The sequence below is a fragment of the Vipera berus genome (assembly GCF_964194415.1).
Source record: "Vipera berus genome assembly, chromosome: 5".
Taxonomy (NCBI): Eukaryota; Metazoa; Chordata; class Lepidosauria; order Squamata; family Viperidae; genus Vipera; species Vipera berus.
In genome coordinates, this window is record NC_138207.1 from 44,195,067 (window position 1) to 44,207,086 (window position 12,020).

At 42.4% G+C, this 12,020-nt stretch overlaps 1 protein-coding gene across 1 annotated transcript in view; it reads right to left on the bottom strand.

Annotated features, from left to right (window-relative positions):
• Window positions 1-6,897, bottom strand: part of HS6ST1 (heparan sulfate 6-O-sulfotransferase 1) — a 190,213-nt gene extending 183,316 nt beyond the window's left edge. Inside the window, exon 1 of the mRNA XM_081328397.1 lies at window positions 5,843-6,897. Within this exon, the coding sequence (XP_081184523.1) occupies window positions 5,843-6,360 (518 nt within the window). The 5' untranslated portion in view covers window positions 6,361-6,897. The remainder of the gene's footprint in view (window positions 1-5,842) is intronic.
• Window positions 6,898-12,020: the final 5,123 nt, after the last annotated feature.

Below are 12,020 nucleotides of genomic sequence, written 5' to 3' on the forward strand. Positions count from 1 at the left end.
AGGTCTAGGAGGCTGATTTGAGTTCTTTAAAGATCCCATGGGTCTTAGCAGGTTCATACTTCCCTGCTTTTTCTTCTGTGAAAGCAAAATATAACCCCGCAAAGGAGGAAGCAAGGCTAGCAAACATGCCTAAGCCCCATTTTCAACTGTGCCTGAAATATGGTAAAACAGAAAGCTACAATTTGGAATTCTTGTCTGCCTTATGACAGAGCACAGCAGAAGGGAGATGACCTTGAAGAACTCCTGGAAGCATGTTCTCCTGCAGACATAAGGTACCCTCTGGCTCTAAATTAGCAGAAACTACTGAAATATGGTATGGCAAGGTAAGAATTTTCATTGCATACAAGGATAAAGTCACTTGAAGGAGTTGTAAGAATGCAATCCTTTCTACTGTGTAAATCCAGGGCTTTTCTCTCCACCTTTTTCATGGCTTAAAGGACATATCGCTTTGGGCTTTTCAAGGCTAATGCTAGATGAATATGGGTTGTTGACATGACATTTCTGGAAAAGTCTAGTGCCCTATGTAACTTCCATATATATAAAAGGTAAAGGTAAAGGTTCCCCCGCACATGCGTGCTAGTCATTTCCAACTCTAGGGGCCGGTGCTCATCTCTGTTTCAAAGCCGAAGAGCCAGCGTTTGTCCGAGAACGTCTCCGTGGTCATGTGGCCGGCATGACTAGACGCCAAAGGTGCACGGAACGCTGTTACCTTCCCACCGTAGTGGTCCCTATTTTTCTACTTGCATTTTTACGTGCTTTCGAACTGCTAGGTTGATACTCCATATCAAATAGATTCAATGTGCTGACGGAATGCGCTTTGATGCTATTTTTAATTAAGATCATTTTAATGCAAAACATAGGTAGGATACCAGCAGTCTTAAAGAAGAGTACCAGATTTCAGCATCTTCATTATTTAGAAGAATGGGCCCATAGATATTCTTTGAAATTCAGTATTATGGATGGTTCCAGCCCAGCATGCTCTATGCTCTGCGGCCAGAAAAAAGTGACCCTTCCCACACACATACCAATCTGCGATGATAGGCAATATGGGGGGTGGGGGTGTAGTTTGCATTTCTAGTAAATGAGCATTTTGTGACTTGTCATGCTCATTACTGCAGCTACTTTGTAAGAGTACAATACCACCAAATATGCTTAAAATAATCTCACTCCAGCAAATCCCAGCAATATTTTTTAAAAACAACTGCAGAGTAAAGAAACAATAATTCTTAGCAACCTGGAGTAGGAAAACTGTAAAAACCATTGCATTCTGGATGCAGAAAGTACACAGAAGCTCATAGAATGTAGAATAAGGATGCACTTAGTAATGCTAAAATGGCACTACTTCCAGGGTTAATAATCTTTCAGCTGATGATTTGTATGCATTTATGAGCAGTAGTGAATGACTTTCAAGAATATCTGTAAGACACTGACTGAGAAGATGCATTAAAGAAACAGGAATCCTGTCTTTCCAGAAATACAGCTTTTCCACATTATTGAATAGCAAATTACCGGTAGGAAACAGAAGAGACTGATATCTCAATTTAAAAAGGTAAGACCAATTGCTGTATTTGAGGAGACTCAAGTATTGATGTCCTTTTAAGCAGTCATATATGGGATCCTGTCCTACTAAACCACCCACATGCTATCCTTTCTTTTCCATATGTTTGCTTAAGGACTGCAAGCAAAGAGTTCTTTAAGTGCATCCGGACCAATGGTTCTGTTGCTCTTTGAAACAAAATTGTCAACAGCAACAGAATTCTGTTGACCAGATGAAAGCTCCAGGAATCCCAAATACTGCACATACTTCAATGGTAGAAGCTGTTTCAATAAAAGATTATCACCCAATGAATTTTCCTGCTCCCAGCAGGCTCTATAATGTGTGCCAGACATGAAAACATAGGTTGTTCCATTACCCTAGATACATTATTCAAAGCGGCAAAATGAAGTGATACAGCCACCACTGTAGTGGAAATAACGCAAGAATGAATCCCTTACAAAGGAAATCTACTTCATCAGTGGTTTTATATAAACAGCTCTTGTTTATGAAGCCAGGTTTCATTACAGGCAGGATAAATGTTATCTTTTTGTGGACAAGCTAAAATGAACTACAGTACAATAGGCCTATGTGACACAGCAATATTACAAAGTCAGTCAACAATTCGTGTTTATTCTTAATATTCAAAAACACTATCCAATTCCGAGTTAATGATATGGCAAGGATGATTCCTATTCATTGAGGATGGCTTGGGGCAATAAGATTACTAAACCTCCATAATGCCATTGATGCTTTAATACAATACTTTTTTCATTCAAAGTAGGACATCATGAGATAGGTTAAAAGGATAAGCCAAACTCAATATCTGAATGTGTACATGGGACACAATACCCTAAATCATAAATCTGGCAATACTTTAATTTAGGACAGCAATCTTACGAATGCTTATTATTATTAAACCCCTAGAAAATGATCTTAGTAAATAGAATTATATCCCAGACAAAAGAAAAACAGAGTTGTTATAAAAACAAGATATTTAATCATTTATATTGTAAATGTCATTATAGATACAACACAGCTCCAGAGTCCTAAAGTCTACTCAGGCAAAGCAAACAATTTGTGGGCACTATTATCCCCCAATCCACAGCAAAACCTGCAACTTGGGTTTTCACTATCCAAGCTTTTATTGTTCCAAGAAAGGAAAGCCATGTAAGAACAGGATTTAAGTATAGATTTAAATATATTTAAGTATATTTATTTATTTATTTATTTATTTTATTACATTTATATACCGCCCTTTCCCTGAGGACTCAGGGCGGTTTACAGGGAATTAAAAACCAAAAATACAAAAGTTAAAACCAGTTTAAAAAAGATTAAATTTAACCCTGTGCAACTAAAACCCCAGTTAAAATAAATTAATCCTCAGCCTGGGCCAGAGAGCTCGAAGAGCCAGGTCTTCAGGCCCTGGCGGAATGAACGGAGGTCAGGGGCAGTCCTCAGCTCCACTGGCAAGAAATGGGGGAAGCATTTAAATGGGGGAAGCATGCAACAATATCTGTCTATAAATCTACTTTATCTACTGATGATTTGCAAACCAAAGTTTTTTTGGGGTGGTGTTAAGATAAAAGTTCCAAGAACATGTAACTATTATTCATTTACAATGCTTCATCAAGTAGCAATGTATACAGAGGATGGGGGAGAGGAGCATTGTTTGCAAGTATTCGCATATATTTGTCTTTGCAGAAAGGGAACCCTTTTGGATAAGTTTCTTGATATGACATTCCTGAGTCAGCTTACATAAAAGCAGACTGTAGGGCAATTAGAACAATTAATCAAAATTTGACCAAGGTGCATTGTAAAGATAGCAACAACAGAAGGATCAATACATATAATTAATAACTGCATGCAGCATCCCATGCTGAACAAGTCTAACAAATGGGGAAAAGGGGGAGAAATAAATGAGCTGTGCAGCAGAGATAAGACAAATATGCTTTGTTCTGCTTCCCAAGACTGCCTACTCACTGGAAGGATTACAGAGGATATGGCCAAAATATATGGATAGCACATATGAACATAAAACCATATGGCACTAGAGAGCTGTGTTTGAGACTAAGGCTGTATAAAGTAGCAGGAATTAATGACTTATGTAGGGTAGGATGCCAAGCAAACAATGAATCTTTAAACATGACTCCAAGACAGTAAGGAAATTGAAGCACTTCAGATGATTTAAATAGAACCCAACATGGAAGAGAAAAATTGAACTACCTCACAAAGCTGCCCAAAAGATATTACATACATACATACATACATACAGTACATACATACACAAAACCTTTAAGTAACTGTAGATGGAAGCAATTTGTGCATGAATTGTGGGTGACTAGAATATAACAGGGTGGAATGCTTCCAAAAGATTGACTTTAGCTGGATTTTTTATCTAGACCCTAAAACCTTGGCAATCCAGGTAAAAGGAAACCATAATGAGATGAAAGGTGTTTTGAGAATTAATATGGGCACCAAGGATTGCAAGAAAAAGATATGTCTCTAGGACAGGAATAAGGATGTTTAAGAAGATTAATGCCATCTAAAAGGAAAATAGGGTGGGGGATGGAGACATGGGGAGAATCCAGCAGGCATGGACGTAGGGTAAATCAACAGGACAACCTAAGAGAAAAGTTACTTGGCTAAAAAGCACAAGTATAAAATAAATATGTACAAACAAGAATTCTGTGCATTTCTATGAATCGGGCATGGCATTCATTAATTTGAAAGCAATGGATAATAGAAAAGGGCTATTACAATCAGAAAACATGTACAAAGACAACAGCCAATACTGCAAAAAAAAAAGCAAAACAAAAGTCTATAAAAGATACAAATGAATCTGGCAAGAGACCATTCTTAGTGTTTCTTCCATATGTGCTGTAATGCAGAAAAATAAGGTTAGCTCTGAGAATGAGAAGGGTTAACAATGGAAAGATTTATGGTTGACAAAAACCCAGGTTTGGAGAAATAAGATTCATGTACATATGAGTGAAACCCCAAATCAAATGAATTAGTTAAAATGTGTGAAATGAGGTGGACAAGAAGTAGCATTTCACATCTAAAGTAAAAAACCTTCAGCTACCCATTTCCCTGAAAGCTCTTAAATGGGACCCTGAACTTCTGCCCCTTATTCTGGGTGAATGAAGACTGACTGTAAAGGACATACATTCCACACATTCTCAGGAGCCCACTTCACTATAGTTAAGATTGATGAGGTACACACTAAAGCTCAGAAAGAAAATGAGTTAAAATCTCAGGGAGACCTTACAAAGTATATGAGGAAAACCAGTTCCAGAGTGTATAAAGCAGGAGAGTTCCAGCAGAAGGCAGTGGAAAAGAAAAACAGCTATGGGGTCAATGAACACAATATACAGACAGGCAGGCCACATATATGGGATTGATACAATTCTTTCTGCCTTCATTCCTTTCAAAGGCTTAGCAGCTGCATGAGACACAGAAATTCCATAGGTGCAACTTCTCTTTCTTTTCTTCCGCAAGCACAGCACGTGAAGAGGAATGAGGGGCTTGCCCAATGTGTGTGTGTCTCTCTCTCACACACACGTACAAATGGGCAAGAAGAGAGAAAACAGGCACCAACTGCATTAAACACCAAGTCCCAGGACTAAGTTGCACGCTGAAAACAGAGGGCACAGCAAACACACACACACACACACAGAGAGAGAGAGAGAGAGAGAGAGAGAGAGAGAGAGAGAGAGAGAGAGAGAGAGAGAGAGAGAGAGAGAGAATATGAAGAACTAGGTAAGTATCAAAACAGTTCAACAATTGATTCTGAGCTTGATGACAAAAGCAGCCAGCAGTGAGAGTGAGTCACAACAGTGCAGTAAATGTGAATCAAATTGCAACGCTAAGGCTTTGGCTAAGGCCAGTCAGAGGCCAGCTGGGCCATGGATGAACTGTATCTTTCCCTCAGCCATCAGCCTGCTGAGCATAGTAGTTGGCATAAGTCAGCTATGGAAACTGCCAAACATGGAGAGATTCAACAAGAAGCTCCTGGCACTGGGTAACTTGTGAAGTACAGGTCAGAGGGTCAGACTAGCAAAGGGAACTCCAGGTATACATACACACGCACAAAGAACAGGCTCGGAGAAGCCTGAAACTTACTGGCTGACCTTGGGCTTTACTGCTCCCTCCAGCCTACCTAACAAGGTTGCAGTGAGGAAACATAAGAGGTTCGGCGGTGGGGAGAACTATCAATCATACATCGAAAGAGAGAGGTGGAGAAAACAGAGATCACTGCGCAAAGAGCCTCCCTCTTCCCCCCCCCCCGCTCCGCGCGCGTCTCACCTGGGAGGTTTGACCGCGGCGCTCTCTCGCTTGTCCAAGACGCCGGGGACGCAGTTGGTGAGCTCGGTCCAGTCGGCGTGCAGTCCGCAGCTCCAGCCCGTGGAGAAGCGCGAGAAGAGCCAGGTCTCCCGGCGGTTGGGCCGGTAGCAGGTGCATTTCTTCTGCCCGGGCCGACAATCGCAGGGGACCTCGAGGCGCACGTTTTGCACCAGGTGGCGGCCGAAAGTGGTGCCGCCCGTCTTCTGGATGTGCAGGAAGACGATCACGTCGTCCCCCTTCATGTCGAAGGCCAGCTGGCGCTCCAGCTCCCGCACGGGGAAGTAATACTTCTTGACGTAGTGTGGGTCCGGAGTGGGGAAGAGGTCCAGCTCATCCTGGTACGAGCGGCCGCTCGGCGAGCCCAGACTCAGCCCCGGCCCCACATATTGGTACAGGATGAGCATGAAACACACCGAGCCCGCCACGATCAGCAGGAACTTGCTGTTCCTTTCAACCATGGTCCTTCCAGCGCGCTTCATATGCCACCATCTCCCGGCAATGGGGAGGCGGCGGCGGCGGCTGTTCCTGACGGTGTCGGCGGCGCCGAAATACGCTCCTCTTGTCTCGCCTTTGCTTCACGCACCAGTACCGACAACCAAACCGGCGCCTCCCTCTGCAAGAAGCGAGGATTCCCTGCCCCTCTCCTTTTTTTTCTCCTTCTTCTTCTTCTGCTTCAGTCAGATCGGCAAAAGGGGGAGGCGAAGACGGGGGAGGGGGGGCGTACAGCGCGGTTCCAAATGACCCCCTCCCCCGGTTCCGCCTACCTCACAGTCCCGTCCCGCCTCTGCCTACGGGACTTTGCTTTCCCCTTCACTCCGGCTCCAATCTGGCCAGGCGATCTGTTCACACGACCCGCAGCCCTCTGTCTCGCGCTGCTTCGCTCGCCGCTGCCGCACGCCAGTTCGAGTCCTTCCTGCCTGGCTTCCTATTGCCAAGCCCCACCATGATCTGAGCCCAGCATGCACAGCGCCGCCTCCACTCACTTCTCTAGCAGCTCCGAGCGCGCACTGGAGAAGGGAGAGTAGTCGCGGCGGCGGCGGCGGCAAACACAGGCACGCCGCAAAGACAGCAGTTCTGGAGGCTCCGAAGTTGCAAGCGCCCGCCCGTAGAAAATTTGGGTGTGTGCGCGCGCTGCTGCTGTGGCTGCGATGTTTTGGGGACTTCCCCACTTCCTCTTTTACATAACCAAAGCCTACCAATGGGAAGCGCGGTCACCGATCTCCAGGTTCAAGAGCAATGATATCCATTAATCTCAGAACCGGCGATCAGATCTCTTCGCTCCCTCAGCTCCCGATCCAGGAGAAAGGAAGGACCACGTGTTCTTCAATCGCGAAATCTATTTTGCTCGCTTTTCTAATTAAAGGAAGAGCCACCTCGGGATCCAGGTTCTATTATCTTTTCGGGTTGTCCTCTTCGAGAACTTTTGAACAATTGCACGATTCTTCAACAGGTGCTACTTTTCCCTGGCATTAAACTAAGCGATGAATCAAAATTAACCTGAAAGTCAATTATTGCAGTCATTTTTATCTGAAAATTTATACACCATTCTTTTTTTTCTTTTTACAAATCCAGAATTGGTTGACAATCCGATGCACAATAATGCAATACAAAACTTTTAGTTCCTAAAAATAAAAAAATATGCATCATTTAGATATGTAGTTTTACTTTAAAAGTAAGCATATTATCTTGAACAAGAAAAGTAACCAATGATGTTTTAATCCTAATAATGATTGTGAAAGGTTTTTCTTGAAGGCTGTTTGGGAATGATCTACGAAGACATTTTCCTCTAATAATTATAATCAGCATTTTTATTTCTGTGTTTATGAATGGCATGATTCGATCCAGAGATCTTTTGCATATTTAACAAATGATCTTAAAAGACTCATTTTGCCTTTTGCAGATCACATCAACATGAGCGATTAAATTAGAAAATTCAAAGCTCAATCACATTTTGGACAGAATCCCATTACATTCAGTGACTTTACTTTGTAATAGAGGTGCAGTTGATTGCTGAATCAGACTCATACTGAATTATTTGAAGATTCAAACTAGAATTGCTAGTCCAAAATTATTTTGTATCGGAGATGAAAAGGGAAACTTTCAAATTGGGTGCAAAAGCTATAACAGTGATGACAAACCTTTTAGAGACTGAGTGCCCAAACTGCAACCCAAGACCCACTTATGTATCATCGGGTGCCGGGTGGGTGTGGCCCTTTGGGTGGGTGTGGCCCATTGGGTGGGCATGGCTGCAGTGGTAACGGCAGACTGGGTGGGACTAAAAAGTTCAATCAATCAATTCCAACTTTGCAAGAACTTTTTTTTGCCCGTGAGAAGTTGAAATTGATTGAACCTTTTTTTTTTGCACATGGCGGCGGAGGCCTAAAGCGAAAAGGTTTTATAAAGCCCAGCTGAAGGCCTACGCCTGGGGCAACAGCGTGTGTGCCCACAGAGAGGGCTTGGCGTGCCACCTATGCCATAGGTTCGCCACCACGGAGCTATAAATTACCTTGAGGAATATTCAGGATTTTTTTTAGAGCAGTAGATTTTTACTTAGAGGGCATAAATAAAACTAGTGGGGCATCCATCTTTCTTCTTCAGTGGCTTGTTGCCTTTTCAGCCATTATCACCTTAGGCAACTGTCATTCCAACTAATAGTAGGGCTACTTTTGGCATTTATCACAAAAAAAGTCTTGTAATATTGCCTTCAGTTTAGTTAAAGAAAGAATACTTTCATTGCTTTAGGAATGTCTTTATGAAAGTGAAAGCAGGAAAACAATGTTATAAGAAACAATTTTCCTCTCCCTTTGTCTCCCAAGTCTGTGCCTCATCCCATCAATCACAGTAATCTCTTCATTGTGATGTCACAAAGAGTTACTCTTCTGATGTCACAAAGGCAGGATTATGAGAATGAAAAAAATGAATAGTGAATGCACCCGGAGCTGCATTTTGCAAGATGAACAGCTATATAACTTTAATAAATAAAATAACAAAAGGTGGAAGAACTAGAATCTGATAGTAAAATAAAGTATGAGGAAAACTAAGATCGCTGACAGGCAAATTTAGTCATCCAACATCATCAATGGAAAATTATATCGGTGCAAATTTTTTTGAAAGTTTAATGTGTTGAACCTGGCAATGAAAATTTTAGAGACAAAGAAAGAAAAGGGGGAGGCAAACTCAAAATATAGTACCAATTTTCACAATTGATAGTTATGGTGGAAAATGCAAGAAAGCACAACTCCAAATGCAGTTATTCTATCCCCCAGAAGCATGAAGTCCCTGATCTAAAGAACATACCTCAGAATGTAAATTGCCGTATTTTTCACCAGGAACTGTTGAGTAAAATGTATGGTACTTTTCTAAATATACTACACATCATTCGGGAGGGGGGGGGAGTTTACATGCATGCGACTGGCAGTGAATGGGTATGTAAACTACTTTGTACAAAAAAAAGATGTATTATTGCTGCTAAAGGCTAGAAAAAAAACCCATTTGGGGATTTCTCTCTTTTTTACAAGATTGGAATTAGATTCCCCAATAGTTTTACATCCTGTAATGCCACTCAGAAGCCCTCTAAACTGTCATATAGAATGAATGGCATTTGTCAACTTTCCCACACAAGGCCATCTTGGCTAGGAATGCTGGAAATTCTCAGGCACCAGGTTTAGAGGAAAGATCTATGGAGGCCAATCAATTTTTATGCTTATTACCAACACTGGAGAGAGCCAAATATTTTAAATGTTATTTTCTTATTATGGTTTTATAGATGGCATCATCTGTAGCATTCTATCGTATAACAAACTTGATTTCAACACGTTCTGGAAAGTGCACATCGGTTATGTAGGGAGGGGGAAGTCTCATCCTCTTCATGAATAAACTCACCACAATTTCAATATATAGGGAGTCTCCTTGGCAAAAATAGGGATGAAAGTTCAATATAACAATCAGGCAGAAAAGAAAGGCAAATGTGAATAGAAGTTTATGTCAGTCCAAAAGGGTAATAAAAAGTTACCTAATTACCTACTTACAAAAGCTTGGGCTCCCTCTCCCTCTCTTTCCTCTTCCTCTTCCCCGTCCCCCTTTCCCTCTCCCTTTCTGGCTAAGAATTGCTTTTTCTATACAATGGCTTGAAGGAAAACACAATAACAATGTCAAAAATAATCCTTTCTATTAGTGCATAGGCAACTGGTAGGTTTCCTATTCAGCTTTAAAAGGTAAAGGTAAAGGTTCCCCCGCACATGCGTGCTAGTCGTTTCCGACTCTAGGGGCTGGTGCTCATCTCCGTTTCAAAGCCGAAGAGCCAGTGTTTGTCTGAGGATGTCTCCGTGGTCATGTGGCCGGCATGACTAGACGCCAAAGGCGCACAGAGCGCTGTTACCTTCCCACAGTAGTGGTCCCTATTTTTCTACTTGCATTTTTACGTGCTTTCGAACTGCTAGGTGGGCAGAAGCTGGGACGAGTAACAGGCGCTCACTCTGCTATGCAGCACTCGGGATTCGACCCGCCAAACTGCCGACCTTCTGATCGACAAGCTCAGCGTCCTAAAGCAGGATTGTATGACTTGAGGCAATGATGGTGAACCTTTTAGAGACCGAGCACCCAAACTGCGACCCATGCCAGGACTGGGGCGATGGCACGTGTGCCCACAGAGAGGGCTCTACGTGCCACCTGTGGCACGCGTCCCATAGGTTCACCACCATGGACTTAGGGTTATCTATGTTTCCTGGTAAAATACATGGTAAAATCCCATTGAAGGAAAATTCCACTTAGGGTTAGGGTTAGGTCACCATGAACTCATAGAGCAAAATGGACATTGCCAACAAATTTGAAATACTTGGGTATGGTTAGGAGGGCACTTACTTTTCTAGCCTGCCATATCTGTTTCCTGATAAAATACATTGGAGGAAAATTCCACTTAGCGTTAGGGTTAGGTCACCATGAACTCATAGAGCAAAATGGACATCGCCATTTTTTTTTGCACAGACTGGCGGAGGCCTAAAACGAAAAGGTTTTATAAAACCCAGCTGAAGGCCTAGGACTGGGGCGATGGCGCACGTGCCAACAGAGAGGGCACCACCACGGACTTGAGGTATCCACATCCCCAAGTCCTCTATAAACTGTTGAAGATTCTAGTGTTTAATATGATGGAAGAACAGAATTTTAATAAAATGAGATAAAGGTAAAGGTAAAGGTTCCCCCGCACATGCGTGCTAGTCGTTTCCGACTCCAGGGGCCGGTGCTCATCTCCGTTTCAAAGCCGAAGAGCCAGCGCTTGTCCGAGGACGTCTCCGTGGTCATGTGGCCGACATGACTAGATGCCAAAGGCGCACGGAACGCTGTTACCTTCCCACCGTAGTGGTCCCTATTTTTCTACTTGCATTTTTACGTGCTTTCGAACTGCTAGGTTGGCAGAAGCTGGGACGAGTAACAGGCGCTCACTCTGTTACGCGGCACTTGGGATTTGACCTGCCAAACTGTCGACCTTCTGATCGACAAGCTCAGCATCCTAACCCACTGAGCCACCGCGTCCCCAAAATGAGATACAATCATGGTAACTGAAATTGATTTAATGAAACTGACATTGATTTGTTGTAATTCCACATATTTTTTCCAAAGCAAAGTGACACCCTTGGCCCAGGAATGGTGCTTGTTAGAGGCATAGTGAATTATTCAACTCACCTCTTCTCAAATGAGGTAACATAAATCTTTCACAGAACCCAATCACACAAAGGATGTCATATTTATTCCCCCTTTTCTTTAACAAACACGGTGGGTTTTATCTCCATTTTGTATACCATATTTGAGAATAATTATATCTTCACAATGAAATAAGAAAGTGGAGAAATGAAGCTTTATTTAAGTTTGGAAGTTAATGTCTGGATTTGGGAAGTGCTGGCATTTATGCACTATTTTATATAAGCGGTTGAAATAAATGTAAGACTATAAAGAGCCACAAAGGAGCTTGTGGTATTGATGTTTGCCTTTGGTTGTAAAAGTATATTTACTATACTAAAAGGGTATTTACTACAGAATGAGTTAGAAACAAATAAGAAGCATGAAGACAATATGAAAGTGGTTTATTTGCATTACATTGATAACGAATCAAAGGGATGGAGGAACCAACCAGAACTGCTGGGTT